The sequence below is a fragment of the Cyprinodon tularosa genome, unplaced genomic scaffold (assembly GCF_016077235.1).
Source record: "Cyprinodon tularosa strain WSP-4 unplaced genomic scaffold, ASM1607723v1 ctg2, whole genome shotgun sequence".
Taxonomy (NCBI): Eukaryota; Metazoa; Chordata; class Actinopteri; order Cyprinodontiformes; family Cyprinodontidae; genus Cyprinodon; species Cyprinodon tularosa.
This window is the reverse complement of record NW_024038733.1, coordinates 174,337-197,650: the sequence shown is the minus strand read 5'-3', so window position 1 is coordinate 197,650 and position 23,314 is coordinate 174,337. Positions and strand designations below refer to the sequence as shown.

The 23,314-nt window shown below is 35.0% G+C and overlaps 2 protein-coding genes across 2 annotated transcripts; both read left to right on the top strand.

Moving 5' to 3' along the window:
• Nucleotides 1-1,916: 1,916 nt before the first annotated feature.
• On the top strand, nt 1,917-17,584 carry LOC119783144 (carcinoembryonic antigen-related cell adhesion molecule 5-like). Its single transcript, XM_038284507.1, has 11 exons — nt 1,917-1,926; nt 3,751-4,032; nt 4,307-4,573; nt 6,015-6,293; nt 6,493-6,762; nt 12,647-12,925; nt 13,094-13,360; nt 14,598-14,703; nt 16,008-16,041; nt 16,471-16,611; nt 17,171-17,584. The coding sequence occupies exons 1-10, from the start codon at nt 1,917-1,919 to the stop codon at nt 16,609-16,611; spliced, it is 1,935 nt and encodes a 644-aa protein (XP_038140435.1). The 3' UTR covers nt 17,171-17,584.
• A 3,407-nt stretch (nt 17,585-20,991) lies between these two features.
• On the top strand, nt 20,992-23,314 carry LOC119782981 (carcinoembryonic antigen-related cell adhesion molecule 20-like). The gene is made up of 5 exons (XM_038284212.1): nt 20,992-21,203; nt 21,465-21,722; nt 22,227-22,514; nt 22,600-22,875; nt 22,975-23,314. The coding sequence occupies exons 1-5, from the start codon at nt 21,137-21,139 to the stop codon at nt 23,064-23,066; spliced, it is 981 nt and encodes a 326-aa protein (XP_038140140.1). The 5' UTR covers nt 20,992-21,136; the 3' UTR covers nt 23,067-23,314.

Here is a 23,314-nt window from a genome sequence, read left to right as displayed (position 1 = left end):
TTAAAAACATGTGATTCTTTTATACAATGCAAAACTTATTTTAAGATAAACTAACTACAGTAGATACCATGAACTTATGGAAGAATGTTGGGGACAATGTCTTGTTTTAAGTTGTATATATTTCCATGGTACATTTACTTCTACAGGGATAGAGCTATGTAGTAATTATGTTGTATTCATCCATCCATCGTTGTATGTTTTTACTATTGCATCTTCTTCTTCTCCTCTGTTGTGTGAACAGATTTACAGATGAAACTTCTCTGTTTAAAGCACAGATTATATTTACCAGAGGAGGGCGCTCTCTGACATCTATTTAACTCAAACACTCAGACCTGCTGTAACTTTTCAGGGCAGCTCTCTCTACTGAGATCATTTACAGCATTTCTAGTTTACCCAGATACAAAGCAGAGCTTCTTTTAGTCTCTGTTTGAGAGCTCAGCTGTCCTGTAGTTAGACCTCAATATTTTATTCAGTGCCATGTTACGACTACTTTTTATCGTGGCTGTGGCTTTTACAGGTAGGATTCTCCTTTAATGAAAAATGTCAAATGTTTGGAAGGAATTTAACCTCAATCAGGGTTTTGTTCTTCAAAGAGCTGCCAAGTTAGACTGAATAATCTAAAAAAAAAAATAACAAGGCTCAATTTGATAATGTAGTTTGATATTTTTAACTTTAGTTACTCATTATCAAGCTCTAGTTATTTATTGTTGTATCAGGTTTTATTTTCAAAATTTTTAAATAATTTTATTATTCTTTTTGGTTCCTCCAGGTTTATCTACAGGAAGTGGTGTTTTACCAGATGGTCCATTCAATGCTACTGTTGGAGGGAAAGTATTGATAAAAACAAACTTGAATCCAACTGAAACACCTTTTTATTTGGTTAACTGGTATTTTGGTGGGAAGTCCATAATATCCTCACAGTCTGAGTCAAACATAACTGTACCAGAATATGAAGGTAGGATCACCCTCTTCAGATCTACTGGATCTCTGGAGCTCAGGGATCTGAAACTCAGTGACAGTGGACTATACAGAGTCAACATTCAACCTGCTGGAGAGCTATCAAAGGAAGGAGAGACCACTCTGGGTATATATGGTGAGTAAATAGAAAATGAAAGCAAAAATTAAATTAAGTTTTTAATGTTTCGCTGCACTTAAAAAAGGTTTTAGTCTTATCTGTTATCTATCCATTTTGTAAACCCATTTAAACACAAATGAAATTTGTGTTATGCTGGGTGGATTAGTTTATATATGAAGAAACTACTAATATGTTAAATTCCTCTGGAGATCTTTACCAAACTTTCACTGTATCACCCTTTCAGAGATTTGATTATTTACACATTTAAATGAATGAAATTTTTATAAAATAATCTTTAGTGTCAGTGTCAGTAAGAAGGCTGATAATTATTACATTTATAATGAGCTACATTTTTCATTTTTATCATATCATATTTTACACATAAAATAATGGTGTTTTATTGTTTATTATTTTGAAACTTCTGTGAGAGAAGAATGATTGACCACAATGAATGTAACCCTTTGCTCCTTTTAAAATACTATTTGTTTCTAAACAGTTTTTTCCTTACCTGACCAATAAGATAGGTTGATTAAGTTAGCACTTTTGATTATTTCTAAGGTTTGCACTCCATATGCAGAAAAAAATACAAAAAATTCACTTTACCTGATAACTTTTACTAATCTGCATCTGGCCAAAGTTGTTAATTTTTTTGCAGTAACTACTAAGCAAACTGAGCTTTTGTAATTATAAGATAAGCTTATACCAGATATCTTAAACAAAAATGTTTTACTTAAAAATATTCTTACTAAAATAACAGAAATATACAGATGAACTGCTTCAAGTACAGGTTACTGAGACCTTGACTGGGTTTTCATAAACATATTTATTATGTTGTATAAATATGAAAGAAGGTGAAGAGATAGTGAAGTATACAACTGTATAGCACATTGTGGAGGGTGAATGGGAACACTGAGAGCTTAGGGGGAACTGCATCCAAACTGCAACCTGTTGCTACTGAATTAGGTTTACATGAAAAGGGAAATGTTTTTATTCTATGTATCAGGAGAAGTGATTGTGCTTTGATTGATCATCAAGAGGTAGTCTATTGTTGTTGTTTTTTTCTTTTATTTGGATGCCAAATTAAGACAAGACTATTACTGTAAGTACTGCAAAGAATACAAAGAAACAAACTGTTGTGACAAAGTTTGTAGAATAACTTAACTATAGAATAAATAAATGTTAATAGATTAACATAGAAAAATTATTTCTATTCTATATTCTGTTAATCATCCACCACATCTACTAAAACACCTTCATTCTCATTCATAAACAAATAGTTTACAGGTTACAAATGTTGGGAGCTGGAGTAGTACCACCTTCCTCCAGCACAGTCCGCTGTGGATCCTCCTGAGCCTAGCCTCCTGCACAGCTGAGGCTCATTCCTTCATCAGAGGATCCACACTATATAAGCTGTCTTCAGACCTTGCCTCAATGTCGCAGTGTTGAATTCAGTTGGAAACCTGTTTTTCTCTTGTGAAGCTCTGGAAGAGCTTAACCTGCCGAGTCTGCCCTCTGAGCCAAACCTGAAGCCTCTCTCTGAACTTCCATGCAGTTCTGGACCAAGAGCTGAAAACTCAAAGCCAAGGTCTACTCATTCTTAAGAAGTAAGACGCTGAAGCAGCTTACGGACTCTGCCGATCAAATCCTCTCCAGATCCAACAGTTTCTCTCCCAAAGCTTAACCAAGAACCCTCAAGGTACAAACCTGAAACTCTCAGAATCAAACTCCTATGCGCAACGCTAACTGAACTGTCTCCCACGCAGACTCCAGTGAACCTGCCCCCCAGGCCTGAACCAGAACCTGTGATTACTCTGTGCTTGTGAAACAATAAACTTGTTAAACCTTTCAATTCAGTTTCCGTTTCGTGGGTTCTGCATACTTGGGTCTCTCTTGTGAACCCATCATGACAACAACAACAAAAAAAGATAAAATGACAGATGAAGTTTAGGCCGTGATTAGTGGAGAAAACACTCCACCTGACTGCAAAGCTCGTTGCCAGAGTGGCCTGTCAGCAGAGATATTGCAAAAACTGGAGACACTTTATTGCCTTTAAAACTGTTTAAAATCCCTTTTTTTTTTTTCTGACAAAATATGTGACACCTTGCTAGCCCAAGGCTTAAGAAGGATGCACTGATGCCTCCTCAATAAATTGGGCAAAGCAGGAGCACATCTCTTGAATTCAGATATGCAACTTAAGAAACGGCTCTAGCTTTCTGTTTGCTGATTGCATTAAAACCAGAGGTATGTTTGTAAGCTATTTCAGCTGTTCCCATTTTTTTTCCCTTCCTGGCTCAACTGGGATTCAAATTCCAGTCCTATGTTTCAAATCTTTCCAAAAAAATCATCTTGCTACTTTTATTCCTATATTCAAATAGTTGGGGCTATAAAATAGAAACGACGGATCTGAATATTAATCTGTTTTAAATTGGTTTTAAAAATCACACAACTGTAGCAGCTACACATTTAAGTCAGATTTATACAAAGTCAATGTGATTTCAAATATAATTTTAATTTGCTAGGTTTCCCAGAAGTGGTATATACTATTTTTGATTTCAACTGAAAATCATGAAGTTTGATTAGGTACTACAGTATGTGTACTGAATTAGCATGTGATTTTTGTAAACCTTGAAGTCCATTCTGTTTGATGCTGACAGATTTTTGTTTTCTACCAACAGAACCAGTCACTGATGTAACCGTCTCCCCACCAAGTGCAGACTTGGTTGAATTCAACAGCTCAGTCCATCTATCCTGCTCCTCCTCCTCTGGATCTTCTCTCTCCTTCCGCTGGTTGAACAGCAGCTCTGAGGTTACTCCCAGTGACAGGGTTCAGATCACTGATGGAGGATCAACTCTGACTATAGTTAATGTGACCCGCTATGACCAGGGATCATACAGCTGTAATGTGTCTAATCCTGTCTCTTCTATCGGCAGTGATCCAATAGAAATCAGTGTCAGCTGTAAGTTGTTAATCTACATGTTCACTATCTGCTTAGATTTTCTTGCAACCATAAAAAATGAAATCAAGATCACACCTTGTTAAAAGGATTTTCAAGATTTTCATTAACAGCTAAATCAACAACACACATCATCCTACACTGCTTTTGATAGTTGACCAACTTTCTATATGTCTTGAATTGATATTGGCAAATAGTATCTGTATAATGACTTATCATTACTTTTCCAGTGGATGACATTTTCTTTACAATTTCTGTTTTTCTTTTCTACAATCAGATGGTCCAGACAATGTAAGGTTAGAGGTGAATCCACCAGGAGAACATTATAAGACTGGGTCAGACATCATTCTGACCTGCTGTGTGGATTCAAGACCTTCTGCTGAATATCAGTGGTTTCTGAATGAAGGAGCTCTGACTACAACTGGACCAGAACTCAGACTGATGAACATTCAGATGAGTCAAAGTGGAAACTACAGCTGTCAGGCCTTTAACAGCAAAACCCTGAGATACCAAAAATCTCAGCCTTTAGCTGTCTATGTACATGGTAGGCATGAAATATTTTTGTCAAATAGAATATTAGTTGGCAAAGACCATCTATCATTCAGATGAAAATATTTTGGATAATTCATTGCTGTTTATCACCACTGGGCAGCAGTAAAGTAATAATTAGATAACATTTATGTATTAAGATTTATCAGCGTCTTTAATATATATATATTCATGAAACTTAAACCTTTAAATACACTTTATGAGAGATGATCTTTGTCATCTACATCTGCTAACTTGAATTCCTCTTAAACATAATGTGAGGAATAATCAAATTCAATTAAGTCTATTTATATAGCACCATTCACAGCACGTCATCTCAAGGCACTTTACAGTTCACCAGATCATACAGTCAAATTGATTCAAAATATTCTATCTAAAGGAAAACCATTTGATTGCATCGACTCATTGACTTGAAGGCAATCCCTCACACTAAGCATGCTTGTAGCGACAGTGGAGAGGAAACTCCCTTTTAACAGGAAGAAACCCCCAGCCGAACCAGGCTCGGTGTGAGCGGCTATCTGCCAAGTAAAGAATGCATATATATTAACTTTTCAGACACGAGTACTGAAAGGTCATTACCAACCATTGTAATCATCCTGACCAAAAAATGTAGATACCAAGTAAACTAAGAGCTATGATCCATAAATGCACTGAGAGAACAGGCCGTCTGCTGCAAGGCCCCAGCAAGGCAACTCACTGCTTTGGTCATCACTAATATATAACAACCTACTTAACATAAATCTAAGTTAAAGGATGGTTGGAATGGATCACAGGACCTCTCTTCGCCCCTTGATGTGGTTCCACCTTAGAAGTTTCGGCCCCTGACGCTCAAAACACATTTAGTCTGAATGCGGTATTATGTGTACCATCAGTCCTCCTGTGCTTTTGATTATCGATTAACTTTTTGCTTGTTTTTACATGATACTGACAATTTATCTTTGGTAATGTACTCTGGGACTTTGAGGTCTGAAAGGCCTGTACTCAGAAGTCTGGCTAGGTCCATCAAAGACATTAATAATAGTTAATTACACACATTAATAATGCTGAATATACCAGATGATTAATTATTTTGGGCTTAACTATTGCTCAATACTGTGAATTAGTAAAGAAAATAATGAAACGGGTACTTTGAAACCGGATTGATTTTACACTGACAGTATATAATTTGAACAAGGTAAGTATTAGAACATAATGCTAAAAAAAAATTTATTAACATGGGATCCAGCACAACTTCTCATCTTTAAGGTTTTGTAATTTTTTTATCTGGGAAGTTTGTGTTTTCCCTTTGATAAACCTGCAAATTTTTCCTGGTAACTGTCTATAAATGATTTAGCACTTTATACAAATCATTAGGGGTAAACATAAATTGTCAAATAAAATGTTGATTTTTGTTTTTTTGTTTTATTGATTGATTTTATTATTTGTTCAACTTGCAGATCCTGTCTCTAAGGTAAAGCTCATTCCAGAATCCTCAGACTTGATTGAGTTTAGCAAATCTGCCAGCTTCTTCTGCTCCTCGTCTGGATCATCTCTCTCCTTCCGTTTGATGAAAGACTCCTCTGAGATTACAGCCAGTGACAGAGTTCAGATTACTGATGGAGGATCCAATCTCACTATCGTCAATGTGACCAGAAATGACGAGGGATCATACAGCTGTGAAGTGTCCAATCCTGTCAGCAATGCCAACAGTGATCCAGTAAAGTTCTCTGTCAGCTGTAAGTTGTTCACATATGATAATCTCTTTTTAAAAGAAAGAAAATGCAACTTAAGCAAAGCTTAAAAACTTTTTTAGCTATTAGTCCTAAAACGAAGGTTGTTAAAATAAGCTTTAACTAACAATAATGATCATGATGTTAGTATTTATATTTAGTTAATCATCATTAACTATTAAATAAGTATTTTCTACAATTTCAGATGGCCCAGAAAAAGTCAAATTAAAGGTTAACCCTGAATCTCATAATCCATATGTGGAAGGTTCAGACATCACCTTGTCCTGTTCAGCTGACTCCAGACCTGCTGCCGTGTTTAGTTGGTTCCTAAATGCAAAACTTCTGCCTAATTCTGAACATGAGCTCAGGCTAATCAGTGTTCAGAGGAATCAGAGTGGAAACTACAGCTGTCAGGCCTTTAACAGTAAAACCACAAAAAAGCAGACATCTGAACTTGCATCTATCTCTATAGTGGGTAAGTCACAGCACAGTCACAAACAGTACCAAGTTTTACTGGGATTTTAAGTCACAGAAGGAGAAATCAATACAGAGATTGTTTTATATATAACAAATTCAAAAGAGCATTTGTATTCAGCACCCCGACACCTTGTAAGACTTCATGCTCATTGCCATAACCACTACAATGGAGAAATTTATATAAAGAAAAGTTTTATATATTTGTTGATTATTGCCCATTGTTTTAGACAAATTGTTTTAAACTCCATTACCTTTGATATCGTGCATCTGTGGAAGTCTATCTATGGAGTGATTTCTCTCTTACTTTACTTCCTCTCCTATAATTGTGCTTCTATTTTTAGCTCAGAATTGTACACCTTTCCCACTAGTTGACCACCCCTCTTATAGTGTCTCTGGAATATTTGTGTATATTTAAAATCTAATATTATGATTTAATTTGAACAAAATGAAAAAATGAATGTGACACAATACTTTATGGACTTCTTCCCTGTTCCACACGAATGAAGAGACTCTATATGTATTTGTTTTTTGCTTTATCCGGGACAGGGTTGCAGGGGCAGCAGTCTCAGTAGAGGCTCCCAGACTTCCCTCTTCCGAGGCCCCTCCTCCAGCTCTGCTGGGGGAAGTCAAAGGCACTTCCAGGCCAGCTGAGAGGGATAGTCTCTCTATCTAGCGTGTCCTGGGTTGTACCCTGAGCCTCTTCCTGGAGGGCATGCCTTGAACACCTCCCGAGGGAGGCATACAGAGGGCATCTGAAAAAGATGTCTGAGCGACCACAGCTGACTCCACTCTATGTGGAGAAGTGGGTCTCCTCACCCTATGAGGAGCGCCTAGCAACCCTGCAGGGAAAGCTCATTTCAGCCACTTGTATTGGGGATGTCTTTTGTCTTTTGTGCAGTGTACACATGATGCACTGGAGACAATACAGGCAGCCTGTTAGCCTGTAATGGTAGCAGCTCATGAACCTGGTAGTGGACACTGGCAGTAAGGGATGCTTTCAATTTGAAGAAGAGGTCATGTCAAGACTCTTAGGCTTGTGGGACTCCTGGGGCAGCATTATATATGTCTTATATATGAAGACAAGCATGATACTTTCTGGGCTGTAGCCTTGTAGGATTTTTCAAAGACCATGGAGAAAGACTGTCGGTCTGCCTAAAAATGATTCTGTCAATTTGTCCTGCGCCTCTGGAGGGGGAAGCATTGCTGTCCATAAATATGGACAATTTGGAGACAGAGAAAGGAATACTTTTAGAATCTCTTTTAACTGGGATGGATTTATTTATCTATGTACGTTTGATACAAAAAAGTAATCATTACCTCGAAATCTGACGTTTTCGTGTTAAAATGTTTGTTTTGGTTTTTGGCTTTAATTAAAACCTGTCCTGAAAATTCAGAGTGTGAAAGTAGCTTGGTTTTTAAAACTGAAGCGCTACAAGAGCATGCCTCCAAAAAGTGTTTTGATCTTCCTCCTCTATTGATTTCAATCCTGGAAGTTTGGTAACATTAGTGTCCTGTCTCTGTTTCACCTGGAGGGTCGATTCCATCAATCAGGGATTCACCAGTAGGCAGTCAGTACGTGTTGCTGCTTGTGTTACGTTTTAACTATTTTGTATTGAGACCAAGCAATTACCAGTTAATGACTTCTTTAAGGCCCAGATGTTTTCTTTTAGCTCTGAATGTCTTTGTCTGTTAAAAATATGCATTAAGCCCCAAAATTACTGATTTGAAAATGATTTGATAATTCAAATTGAAAATCAATCAGGTTAGTTTTAATTATATTGTAAGTAATTATTGCCCATTCTACTATGACCTGGTGAGAAAAAAAAGAATGCAGAAATAATAGTTAGTTGCTCACATGTAGCACTAGGACTGCTAAACTTCATGTGCACGATGGGATGAACTGATCGTTTTTTTTGTCCTTTAATGGCCAGAGCAGCTGCTTGTTTCTTGGGCATCACACAAAGTGCTTTAAACAGGACTGCAATATACTCAAATATATTTTGATATAGTTCTTCATTACTAAAAATTAATACTTATTCTTATATTAGAAAAAAGATTAAAGAAAGGTGCATGATGAGGCACTATATTGTAATTAAAACCCAAAAAGTTCAAGTGCATTTTTTCTATAGATATTGCTTAGGAGTATGCATTTCACTATATGTAGCTCAGAATGTACTTTATTTCTGTCTCCGGTGACATAAAGGTTTCACTCTCATCAGTAGAGAAATTTGTAGAAAAGAACTCAAGCAAAAAAAAAAAAAATCTTTTGTTTTTGCTGCAAGGGAACAAATCATAAACTGAGGGGGACTTTTAACAATACACTTTGCACAGGTGGATATTTACTGTAAATATAGGGAAGTTTTTTTTTTTTTACTTGAACCTAAAATGTTAGATCATCTTCTTCAGTAACTTGATGTTTACATCATGATGCTGAATAAGCAGTTTATTCAGTAAAGTTTTGTTGTTGTTAAACAGAATTTGAAATATTGAAATGTAGACTAAGAAACGCAAAAGTACGGAACCGTATTGCATTCACCAAAGGGAAAAAAAATCTGTATCTCATAATTATGAGAGTTTGAGGCAATTATTACAACAGGAGGTTTTAGTCATATGTAAATACATTATGAAGTCCAAATTTATTATAATAATACCGCAGTCAGTGGTCGAACGTAACAAAGTACATTAACTTGACGACTGTTTTTTTTGGGGGGGGGGCATACTACTGTGTGACTTTCTACACTATTGCATTTTAAGGAAGTTGCCAGTTACGTGCTCTTTTTGGCTCAGCTTTGCAATCGGCTGTTGCTGTTTTTCTTTCTTAAAATGCAATTTCAAAATGGCAGATTGCAGCTCTTAGGACTGAATTTGGACACCACTGTTTTAGACATTAGCATGACATTCTACAAATGTGAGAAGGTCAGGGCAGATATTATTTGTTGTTTATAAATCATACTAAAATGTGAGATATTGCCACGTGGCAGAGTTGTTCAGTAGGATGAGTTCTCGAAGCAGTTTCTTTGTAGTTTCTTTAGTAGTAGTAGTTGTGGTAATAGATTCAACCTTCAGCCTCTATTCCATAGTCACAGTGTGAGTAGAATCAAGACTCTCCTGTCTTCTCTTTTGTTTGTTTTAAGAGGAAATAATAATCACAACAGCTGTCCTTATTTTTTTATTCTTTATTTTTTTGGCGGCATTTTAAAGCTTAAGTTCTTTGTGCTGTAGAATTACCAAAATTGTATAGACAATATATTTAATCTTAAAACCTACTAAAACTTCCTAAGTATTTTTCACACTCTCTCCAGCACCTTCCCTAACTTGAGTGACATTTCTGATGTTGTTGAATTTGGTGAGGATAAAAAAAAAGTAATGATCTTCTTCCAAGAAAATTCTCCCCATAACCAGAACTGGAAATGCTAATATAAGTTTTGCAAATATTTAGCCTGTCATCTTCTAAAATGATATTTTTCTCATCCATATTTAACATAAAGATTTGAAAAACCAATGAAAGATTGTAAGGGGGAGCAGATTCATGTAATACATTTCTGGTTTAGTTTAGACTTTTATGCATCAATCACAGTGTTATCTAATTCAAGACTACTTTCCATTATCCTTATATCACTGTTAAAATAAGGTTTAAGTTCGACGCATAGGAAAAGTCCTGATTTTCTGTCATTGGTGTCTTTGAGTTTTCGAAAACAGTTTAGTGTCCCTTGATCAGATATAAGACAGTACGTTGTGATGCCTTTTAACAGCCACTGTTTCAAACAATCCCAGACCTTGTCACTTTAAAATCGGTATCGCCTTAAACTCTTTGCAATATTTTGATCAGATTTTCCACTTCTTTTATGTGAGATTTTACAAACCAACTGCTTAGGGAAGTTTTTGTCCAATCACTTACAATTTTACTATGCAGTAGGTATAGATTCTCCAACAAATCTCAATATTTAAACCTTTCACTAGGGAACAGACTGGAATCACGCTCGTCTAATGCTTAAACTGTCAGTGCTTTCAAACTTGGAGAGGCTCGGATGCTTTCACTTGCATCAAAGTCTCAAACATCATAGAAAAAACTTATTGCATTTGACACTATTCTTGAAAACAGAAAAAGTTGCTAGGAAGGTCTGAAAAGTTACTGAATAGATGGCAACAATGTGGGAAGAGCGTAAACAAAGCAACAGTGAGAGCAGAACGTTCTCCCCTCCAATCAGTCCCCTCAGCATGTGTGCTTCTTATAGTCAAGAGGCCCGGTTAAGCTATAGCTTAATGGTCTTGGAGGACCATTCGCATGGCTACTGGGATGTTTTGATGCCGGGTTTCGGTACCCACTCATGCCTTAGCTGTGGAAGCCAGAGGAGGAAGCATAATAGAATGTTATGCTGCTATCTGGTTTAAAGTATTGTGGTATGGAGATTGTGGCACCCCACAGAATCTTAAAACACTCTCAGGGCCTACTGGGACATTAAGTCAGACTTTGAAGAGGACCCCCTAACAAAAGATCACCTGGGTCCAAAAATGGCTAACTCTGCCCCTGAGTCAGCGCTATTTAAAGTTTTAGTTTGACAGTTACCATGGTGCTCGCCCCGCCAGCAAGACCAATGGACTGCCCTGCACCCTTCATAGTCTTTCATCAACTCAGACTAACTTGGAGTCACATGAACTGGCAGGCAGGTGGACACATACGCTCCAAACAGTAGACAGAGCGCAGCCTTTGAAGACAGAGGCAGGGTGGTCATAAAGGGGTTTTGAGGGATTACCAAAGAACTTGTGCTTTTGTTTTGTTTATTATAGCATGCCATTAGAGAAATCATTATGCATTTCTTTTTTTCATATCTTTGAATACATGATCTAAAAATACTTAATGAAAAGTCCTGATAAACGGAAATCTGAATATATGTAATGACCATTGAATATATGGCACCTTTCAACAATCTGTTTCTGCCCAACACAATTGGTAATGAGCATGCATGCTCTGTGTCAGGGATTGCCATAGCGTCAATCGCATATTATAAGTGAATATCTACTGTTGCCACATGTTCATCCAGGAGGAATGAATCCAGTAAAGACAATGACTCGATGCAATCAGCTGAATCAACCAAGAAAAAAAATACTACCTTTAGTTTTTGTAATAATAATAAGGTCCAGCTTTTTCAGCTATAAGATATAAAACTTTCAACCAATCTGACTGGATGACCAGACAGAATTATCACTATTTAGTGGCTTGAGATTATATATGCTTTAAATTGGCGCTGAATACATAAATATATTTAATTTAGTTTAATTCATTCATACATTAAAGATAAATTTAATGTATATTTTAATGTAATTCTATACATTACTTCTTTCGTTCTTTATACTTAAAGTTCATTCTTTAAATTTAGATTATCATTTTAATTTAATTAGACTGTCATTCTATATATATATTTAGGCTTACGACAATACATATAAATATTTAATTCAAATTAAAAATATATATATTTTTGGTTAGTCTTCAGGTAAATTTAAACCTTAGGTTTAATTAGCCATTGAAAAACTGAATTGTAAAAGTTTCCTAGATTGGAAACAAAACATCTTCAAACTTGGAAACAAAGTCCAGTGGATTGTTTTTTAACTTTTTTGGAATGACTATGACCTGGATGACAGGGAATTTTCACTGGAATTGAAACTAATCATCATAGAAGTATACTTCTATGAAGGCTTTTACACCTCAATGCTTTTCCAGTTTAATTTGTCACTTGAATGACATCCATCCACAAGCCAATATTAAAAAAATATTTAATTAGAAAAAAAAAAAATACTCCCAATGTTCTTTAGTTTTTTATTAATGAACAAGGTTCCATTTTTTAGCTACAATATGTTAACACATTTCTGTTGTTGCCCTACAGAACGTATTTCTAACGTTTTCGTCGCATCACCCCCCACTGATTTGGTAGAGTTCAACAGTTCTGTCAGACTGTCTTGTTCTGCATCTGGATTCTCCCCCCGTTTCACCTGGAAGAAAGATGGCATTGAGGTTTCAGCAAGTGACAGAATTCAGATCACTGAAGGAGGATCCAATCTGACTGTAGTCAATGTGACCAGACATGATCAGGGATTTTATACCTGTTTAGCCAGTAATGATTTCAGTAATGACAGCAGTGATCCACTATACCTCACCATAATCTGTGAGTCTCTATCTTTCATCACAGTAATATTACTTTTCCACAAAATTCAAGCATTTTCCAAACATTTGTCTTTTATAATAATGCTGATGCTCTAATCAGGCATAAAAAGCTGAATGTGTTGTTAGCTACTTAACAGTGAATTCTCTCCACATATACAACACCTTACAGATGGCCCCGAAAATATCAACTTAACAAAATCACCACCAAAAGAAAGTTATGCTGAAGGCTCAGACATCACCTTGTCCTGCTCAGCAGAGTCCAACCCTGCTCCTTTATTTTCATGGTTTCTAAATGGAGAACAACTTTCTGATTCTGAATCAGAAATGAAGCTTGTTGATGTTACCTTGAATCAAAATGGAAGCTACAGCTGTCAGGCTTTTAATAACAAAACTTTGAGATACTTATCATCTCGACCAGTAACTGTTCTTATATCTGGTAAGTTTAAAAATGTTGACTATTTAAGATTTGATAGCATTACTTATTTTACACTTTTCCAAAAAAATGTCTTTTTTTAAAGTAGTTTGGCCTAAATGTGTTTCTTAGCATTGTAAGGTAATCATTTCTAATCAAAAATATAAGCTAAATGTTTATACGGAAGCTCGTTCTAACTGTTATTCTATTTCTGCTAAACTATACAACTTAAACATAAAAAAGCAAATTAATTTTTTGATCAGATGTTTTTATACAGAGAAATCTATGGCTATTTGTACTAAATATCTCGTTATGGTAAACATTTTTTTTTATGGCAGCACACAACCACCCAGCTTTGTTTCAGTACATGTGGGACCATGTCATTGACTTGCATTCATTTTCTATGGCCTAACCCAGACCCTTACACTAATCCTAACTATTACCAACATATACCAACCCTAACCTAAACTGAATTCCCACCTTAGTCCTAAACCTAACCCCAACTTTAAGAACCTAACTTTACCATATGGGGACCTGTAAGTCCCTGTATGTAGGATATTTTACAAAGTACATCCCCCACATTGCAGGTAAAACAAGACCACCTCTGAATAAATGCATCACAGACTTAAACTCTATCCATATCTATTGGTACATTTTTTTGCATAGCTGTCTTGCTCTTTACTATTAATTATAAGCATGTTTGAACAAGTGTTGCTTTGGTGTGCTTTGAATGATTCCTGGAAACATTCGTATTTTAGCTGGTGCTTGTTAGTATGGACAATTAGAGAAACTATCTGATGCAAAATTCAATCACAAGTTAATAGTGTTTGCAAGTATAACTAAGGGGTTTTTGAGGTCAACGTCTTTTCCAAATGGATTTCTTGCATCTAGCAATTCGCTAGAATTCAGGATTATCTATGAAATTTTCTTTCTAATTTTACAAAGCAAAGTCATTATTACCAATGTTTACTGTTAGGAAGATGGTGACAACAATAACCATGAAAGAGAAACTACTTCTGAACTATTTCTTTTATCATTGCAAAGTTAAATACACATTGTGTTATATTTGTAATTGTTTATACTATGTCAGACTGTTATTTTTGTGCACTGAAATTTATTACCTTTAAACAGAGAAAAAACATTTCAGGCATTTATTTGACTGCATCCACTGCATCTCCTCATAAACATTTGTCACAATTTTTCAAGCAGTGATTCCATCAGAAGTTAAAGAAGCAAAATATGTTGTTTGTTCTTTTTTCAGAAAAGAAACCAGGATTACCTGCAGGAGCAATTGCTGGAATAGTTATTGCGTGCCTAGTCGTTGTCGCAGTTTTTGTTGGCGTTGGATACTATTTCATGGTTTCAAAGTAAGTGGAAAAAAAAGCTTTGCAAAATCATCTTATTATTATTACTAAATGATTAAACCTTTGGCCTGTATCCATGCTCCATGAGGGCTGCTCTCCGCAAAAAATCGCAAGGGTTGACATATCTTTGGATTTCTAATCTTGAGGGGTGAATGTGGTCTTGTCTTTTTAGGTAACTCCATGACTTTGCTTTGTCTAATTAACTGGGTTTACACGTTTACATATTAGAAGCCAGATGCTTACATAAGCAGGGAAGGAAATTGAGTAACTGTATTTTTTCTTTGTTTTGTTTTAATAATGAGGAATGTATTTTTACCACCAAGATTGCATTACTTTTAAACAATTTGGGAAAGCCAAGATACATCATTGGCTTAGTTCATTTAAGTTAGAGACACTCGACTCAGTCACATATCTTCCTTTTTTAACACCGTAGGAAAATAATTAAAAGGAACATTGACTTCCACAGGCAAAGCTAATTCATGGTTATAATTTCCAGATACCACAAGGTGTCAAGATGATCTGTTTAAACAACTTTATCAAGGTGAAAACAGCATAAATGTATCCAACCATCATAATATCACACAGGAGTCAGATTTACTGCCTCAGAATGGAAGGTTTTAAATATGCATAATCCATGAGTGTCTGACTACTCAATAAAATGCAAGAACATTACAACCAATCCACTTTCTCCTCTCTTAGACCACCAGAACTGAAAAAAATATATATATTAAGAATCATATAAAAGCACTACTTTTTCTTATTTAAACATGTGCCATGAATATTTAGATGTAGCATCACTGAATGTGGACAGGAAAAGAATGACTATATAACATGTGGAGGGATATGCCAAAAACGTTTGACATTAAGTGTCCAGTTTATAAAGCAAAGGAACCAAAGGTCAAGGACATAAATATAACGTCCGAATGATAAAAAAGATAATAAAAAAAAGATAAATTTCAAGGTCTTTTCAATATTATGTCTCTTGGTAATTATTATTGACCAAATGCAACTAACTAATAGGACTTAAGACAGTAAAGAAATACAGAAAAATATATATATTCTTGTGTGTAAAGCTTTATTTTAAACTGTTTTCCTGCTGGTGGTATAACATTTTAACAGCTTTAAATTAATATATGGTGATCATGTGTTAAATAAAACAAACATTTGAGGTATGAACGTGCTCATGCAGAACAGATAAAATATTAACTAGACTGTGCTGAGTAAATACATCTTTATTTTTGCACCCCTCTGGCAACAAGTCAGACAAAGCTTGTTCAGTATGTAATGATATTCATTTCTCCAAACAGAAAAAGGAGCAAAACAACTGATGATTCAAGTGAGGTAAGAACATTTAAGCACTTAGTTTATAATATTTTATTCCAGATAGTAACACTTTGACATTAATGGGCCTTAATGCATTTTATTCTGCCTTACTACAGCCTGAAAATGTATTTTTTGCAGTTCAGACTTGTAATAAAAAAAGTTAAACTTTCTCTAAATCTTTTGCATCATCTTTGTACTAAGGTTTAACTTCCAGTCAGTCATGCTAGATTTATTGCGTCTTGTAAATTCTGGTTCAAATGTTTAAAGATAAATTATAGATGATGTAATAATTATTTCACCTCACACTTGAAACGAAATAAAAAAGGTTGTATGAAAAACATCATTTTTCTAATACATATCTACTACCATTTAAAATCTGTGCATCATCATTTACAGTTTGTATTATAGAGTTTATTTGAATAAAAATCTATTTTTTCTTTACTGCAGCTGAACTATGCAAGAATCAAGTTTGCAAAGAAGAAAGAAGCAAACCCAACCCCAGTGGGTTTGGATAATATTGCATCTGACTACGCTCAAGTCAGGGTGAACCACAACAACACAGCTGGAGGAGCGCCTTCTCATGTCTAGGTAAAGGATTAGCAAGTGTTGTAAATCTGATTGATTCCATAAGCAATTCATATTACATCACTCAGACAAATTATTAACATCTAAATCATTCACACTTTCATATGTGGAAGAGCTAATTCTCCCTGTGACCTACTATGAAAGTAAATGAAGTCGTATTCCTCAAAATCTTCCTAGTCAAAGGTGGGAAACCAATGATAATTGACAACTGCTTCAGCAGTGCAAACTGATAGAGTATTTAATGGTTGCATGTTGCAATACTGTTTGTCTACTTTTGTCTGATGGTCAATCAATTAATATTTTCTTAACAACACAAATTTAATTTGATATCAGTATTAATATGCCATTGAAACTGCCTTAGTTAAAAAAAGAAAAAGAAAGAAATTGCTTTAGTAAAAATTGGTTAAAATAACGATATTCAGTTGTTAAAAATGACCAAAATCAGTCAATACTGATGTTAATGTCAATAAACAAATCATCTCTAATAATGATTTTTTTTTTTTTTTTTTTATAGAAATCCTGTGACTTCTAAAAATTTTCCTTTTTCTTGTTTTTTTTTTAGCAGTGGAGAAGCTAAAGAGCAAGATTCCCACAGACAAATGAAGAAGGATGGAGGTTGAACTTTACTCAGCAGAATGTGCTTGGATCAGGGTAAAAACCAACAGAAGTCTGGCACAGTAATGCAGAGAGAGCTTTTAACTTCTTTATTTATTTTATTGACCATAATGCTTTTGATTGTTCTGTGCAATATTTAACTCGGTTAGGATTTTCAAGTTGAAATTCAAGTTTACAGATCATAGTAAGTCTGGTAGATTCTATGAAGTTTCTAATCAATGTTAATATGTCAAACTAATGTTTTATTAATTTCGCTGTGTTTTTGTGACCAAGGGGCCTTAAGAGAAAAAAATATTAGGGATTTAATTCAATTCAACTCAATTCAGTTTATTTATATAGTGCAAATTCACAACACATATCATCTAAAGGCACTTTACTGTTCACCAGATCATACAGTCAAACTGATTCAAAGTTTTCTATTTAAGGAAAACTTTTAAGGTTTTATTAATTTAAGGTTTAAAATTATTTTTCCTAGATGTTCTGGTTATATTTTGTGTGTCTAACCAACAAATATCTAATGTTTAACAGAAATGAAGAAGCTGTGCACTAATTGGTTTAACTATTGTTACTCTGATAAGATTTTAAAGTTTCTTCCTCTGTTCTTGCCACAAATGTTAAAAGTACATGTACAAAAAATAAGTAATTTAACAGATGTTATTTCATTTATTTGTTTAAAAATCCAACATTTTCTGTGTTTTGATACATGCATGATTTATGTTGAAATAAAGTTGAAATATATTTGGAAGTTTTGTTTCAAGATAGTTTTGCAATGTGCATCTTTTTTTGGTTTTGATTTTGATATTGTATATTGTAAATAAAAAGTTAATTAAAATGCTTATATGATTTACAGACGAAACCTAAAATGTTCAGATCTTAATAAAATAAATAATTTCCTGTTAACTGAACTCTGTTTTTCATTGAAATGTGTAATTGACATGGAAACACTTAGATTCTAGAAACAGAAATATGCTAAGAACTGGAAACGTGTGATTATATTCAAGTTGTTAGAGCAGTGGTTCCCAACCCTGCTCCTCAGAGCCCCCTGCCCTGCATAGCTGTTCCCCTGCTTCCACTTACCTGACTTAAAAAACTGGGTGATTAACAGGCTTCCTCAGTCCTTGATGGCTGCTGAGGTGGCAATCATTTGATGCAGGTGTGGCAGAGCAGAAATATATCTAAAACATGCAGGACAGTGTTTGCTGAGGAGCAGGGTTGGGAACTACTGTACTGAGAGGATGTCACGTACCGGTATTTTATTTTGTAATACCCTGTACAGTGTACAAATCTGATGATGGCTTGCTTTTTGTATTTAGGTTTTTCAAGTCATGCTGAATCTGACAGAATGTCCAGAGTCGTTTTTGGTATTGCTATTTCCTGCCTTAGACCTTTCACGTTAGCGAGACATATAATTTTATTTAATTATGGGACAATAAGGCCGAATACTGTTGAACCGTCACACAATACCATCGCAAAGTGAACTTCGGTCCGGATGAAATTACAGTAAAGCTATTAAACGTAATTATAAAATACAGCTTATCTGAAATGATCGTATTGACAGTAACACTAACTGAGAAACTGGCTGATTTAGAAAATCTTTCCTTATTACTTTTTCGGGAGATGATTATGTGTGTCTCTCCTCTATCAGTTTCACAGGATTTTCTGATGGCTCCAAACATCAGACTTTGAACCAGGAAAATCCCATTTAGAGTGAAGTGGGAGGTTGTGAGGTTCGAATGCGTTTTTTTTTAACAAAACACTTGTTTATCTTTAGTCTTTGTTCATATGCTTATGAGAACAAAAAGGAACAAGGCCACTGATGGAAACAGTCAATGGTTCCTAAACAGGAACGAGCAAACACCAAATGTATCTGATGGACCTGACACAGGCTTTAACATCCCAGAACCGTCTATTATTAACTCATTTGAACTTTGGCCGACAATCTCTTGGGTATTTAATATTTAACCAGGTTTTCCTGTAATCGCAGTAAATGTAAATTGAGCTGTAATGTTCTCTTCATCATTCAGCTTTTAGGTTATCAACAAACCAATATATTTGAATCATGAAAGCTCCTGAGTGCAATGCGACATATCTGCACCATCAGTGCACTGCAGTATGAAAATCATGATAGTCTTGCATTTACGCACACATTTAGATTAATATTTTTTAAAGTATTTAAACAAATCATATTAATATTAGAAATGTTAGCAATGGGAATCATATCAATATAAAAACAGCTTTCCTTAAATATCAGAATAAATGGAAATTTAATGCTAGAAGAAATGTAATTTTGATTTTATGGCCATCTGCTACGCACAAAGCACTGTAAATACGTCAAACCCGCAGAAGGTGATTATGATGAAGGTATAATGTTATTCTAACAAAGTATAAAAACATCCATGCGTCAAAAAATTTTCAAAGTGCAACTGGAAGAGAATTTGTTGTAAAAGAGATTGGTCTTTAATCATCACTTAGGCGTTTATAATCAGATTATTTGGTAATAAGGATGAAGTACGTTACAGGAAATTCCGTTTGAGTCACCATGACACCTTAAAACTTTCTTTTCTTCCTGAGCATGTCAGTTAAGAAACATCAAACTCAGAGAGGGATGCAATAAAGAGAACAAGATAAAGATTGTAAAACGCCTCTAGATTTCCCGTAAAGCAGGACGAGCAACCTTTGAACTTCACCTACAAATAAGGAAGTTCATGTAGCGTCAATGGTTTAAAGCATCAGCTGTTCCTTATTTGAACTTCACCCTTAATTACCAAACCTAATTTTAGGCGGATGTTAAGTTTTGTAAATGCTTTGCAACAACAGATAAGCATGCTCATTTAAAGTCTTTATATGTTGTTTGAATACTTTTCTTTCACTATAAAAAATAACCATTAGTGAAGATCCTTTTGATTGAGTCAGTTTTTTGTTTTTTTTTTATTTCCTGCCCTGAATTCTTTTCTGTTTATGTCAGCTGTTTACTTTTACTCTGTCTGGGGTTTCGTTCCTCAAAGGATAGAATTTGTTTATAAGTCCATTGTTAATGAATTATCCATGGTAGTTAAAGATGACAGGACTTTCGAAGAGGTATGTTTGTTAATGAAGTTGATTTATCAATACAAATAGCAGTTTTCATCTATTTGGCAAGACTGTACAGGCAAGTGCAGAAAAGACACACACACCCATAAATACTCATATTAATGAAGCCACACTGTTGTAAGTTCTCAATAATAGCAAAGTTCAGATGTTTGTAAAAGCTCTAACTTTCACAAATCACACAAACATTTAAGGTGTTAAGGTTTTCTGGAAGTTTGATCAAACTATGTTTTATTTTAAGGAACAAAACTGAGCCTAACAACAGCCACATTGTTCTTCCTTTGACGTAGTCTATGTACACAGTAAAATGTAGTTTTTATTTTGTATTTTATGAACATATATATATGCAAATATTGCTTATAATGGCATTCAGCCGGATCTCACAATTTGAACACAATGTGTTTATTCTATATTTCCTTTAAAACAAAATAAAATTTGCCTGATACTTTATTAGGACTAAGGGAGAAGTTATGCAGTATTTCATGTCTTATATTACCATCTAGTGGCGTAAGAAGTTATTAGCCTGAAAAAATCAACACAGTTGCGCAATTTTGACACAACCAGCTCACACATTATCATCCTTTGTTGTTGAAACTTCTATCCTGTTAAGCCAGACTGATAATGGTTAACACAGTTCTATTAATGATTATCTTTTTCAGTTTTACTCACAAATACCGCGAGAATTCAGGTTGCAGGCATGCTTAGGAAACTTCCACTCTGTGGATTGTGGTCATTTCATCACTAAGAATTTTCCTTAGTTGTGAAATATGTAAACTGATATATGAAGAAAAAGGTTTTAGAGGCCAGTTATTAGGTTCAGAACAAGATGAAGAGCTTTACTATGACCATCACCATGAAAACTCTCTACTGTGCTTTGCTGCTGGGACTTATGGGTAAGAAAACTGCATCATAATAGCTTCTAAACATAATAATTTTCTTAAATACCCATATAATAACAGTCAGATGCCTCAGATTGACTTTTAAAAGGTTGATAGGAATCAAAACTATCTCTGCAACGATTTTTAATATAAATATGTATTTTATTTGTGATTAAATAATAGATACACTTAATATTTGTATTAAATGTTGTAAAATCACCAAATATTGACTTTATACCTAAATTAATAAAAAAAAAATTTCTTCGTTTTCTACAGGAGAATCAGGATTGGGTGCATCTGTGCAGATCTCCTGGACTGGCAGAGTGACCGCTGGTTCCCGCACTACCTTCACTTGTTCTTCTTCTTGTTTCCCAAACTGTGTCTACAGCTGGAACCTTAACGGCAGACCCGTCAATGGGAGCTCATTAACCTGGACACCAGATGGGCAGGATGTTTCAGTGGAACTGCAGTGCATCGTGCTAAATCCAAAAACAGGAATATACAGCAGTACAACCACCATAGTAGAGATTTGGAGTAAGTATAGAGTCAGATAGTGACTACACACGTTTAATCTAACATTTAAACATTCATATAACATCTTCAGCTGTGTAATTCAAGTCCCATGCATTGTTCGGCCATCTTTTTGCTATGATGGAGACACAGAATGCCATTAGCTGCATTATGTGTCCTGTTGGAGATTCAGTGACACATTAGATATGAGTACAGATGTTATCCTAAAATATAGATGTATTTTTAATAGCAGGTTAATGTAAAGGGTATGCTATGTATGTTTATGTATGTAAAGAAAACAATGATGTCACAGTCAAGAAAGGAGATGAAAGTCTTTCATTAACATTGATAGCTAGGAAACTATTGGAAAATTCTACATGTTTGGAGAGAAATGTCTATTTTGAGTTAATGGGTTCCTGAGTATACACTTTATTTGGATGGTGTAAAATAGCTTTCATCTCAACATAACCAAGGGGTAAATTAATTCAAAAATTTCTTCCCTTCTTTTCTTTGCATCTTGTGCTACAGATCCCATCTCTGTGCGAACCAGTCCTCCAAACGCTGTCCCAGTGCTCAACCAGCCTCTCAGCTTAGATTGCCATGATTCTGAATCTAGACACCATCAGAATCTCTCAGATATTGTCTGGTATAAAGATGGACAAAGATTGACTCTCCGTGAAAACATGCAGTTCCTTCAGGACAATCTCACTCTTCACTTTGACTCTCTGCTGTCCTCTGATGCTGGCTTCTATCAATGTGAAATTTATCTGCCAACATCAGAGACGAGAGTTTACAGCTTGGGATTTCTGCTAAGCTGTAAGTATGCAGCTGGAGGAGTAGATTAAGTAACCTCCAAGTTTTTGTTGTTGTGACATGTTCTCATTTAATGACTGTTTTGCAGATGATCCATGGAACGTCACCATCAGCGGACCTGATGTGGTGTTTCCTGGCAGGTTGAGTCATTTCTCCTGTTTGACCAGCTGCACCCTAAATATTGAATGTACTGTCAGGTGGGACTTCAGGGGAGGTTTTCCCATTGGGTCCTTCCTTTCAGTTAATGCAAATCACCTTAAGTGGATTCCCTCTTATCCAGGGACTTTTCAGAACTTCACTTGTATTGCAGAGAACAAAGCTGCAGGACGCTCCGCTGAGGACACAAAGAGAGTAGAAGTTAAAGGTACAAACAAATATTCTGCAGTTTGTAGTATTCCACCTGATAATAAATAATGACAAGTTAAATTAATTTGTATTATTTTTGGTTTTTATCTCTTAACAGGAATTCCAGTGTCTGGGTCAGAGGCAATGCATCTTAATGGACTTTCAGTGTTTTTGTTCTTTTTCTTTTTAATTCACACAACTGTTATCTGATTTTAAAATAACTGGTGTACTGTTTTTTTTTATTCTGTACTATTGTACTATTATACTGTACTTGTACTATTTATCAATTTTTTATAGTCTTGGTTTATCTGCTTTATTGTTATTACACTTGATCACTCTGATGAACAAGAGACCTAAGCAGATCAAACATTAAATACCTCAACTTAAGTGTTATTTTTTTGTTGTTTTAGGGGTGAAATTAAAACTTGATTGATCATAAATAAATTGTTTATCATGAA

What these genes read in the sequence shown, in the direction of transcription:
- LOC119783144 (XM_038284507.1), top strand. An exon ending in AATAGAAATCAGTGTCAGCT is followed by an intron (nt 4,033 to 4,306) that starts GTAAGTTGTTAA and finishes TTCTACAATCAG; the next exon opens with ATGGTCCAGACAATGTAAGG. An exon ending in AGTAACTGTTCTTATATCTG is followed by an intron (nt 13,361 to 14,597) that starts GTAAGTTTAAAA and finishes TTCTTTTTTCAG; the next exon opens with AAAAGAAACCAGGATTACCT.
- LOC119782981 (XM_038284212.1), top strand. Translation starts at nt 21,137, where the DNA reads ATGAAGAGCTTTACTATGACCATCACCATGAAAACTCTCTACTGTGCT. An exon ending in TTTGCTGCTGGGACTTATGG is followed by an intron (nt 21,204 to 21,464) that starts GTAAGAAAACTG and finishes CGTTTTCTACAG; the next exon opens with GAGAATCAGGATTGGGTGCA. An exon ending in CACCATAGTAGAGATTTGGA is followed by an intron (nt 21,723 to 22,226) that starts GTAAGTATAGAG and finishes CTTGTGCTACAG; the next exon opens with ATCCCATCTCTGTGCGAACC.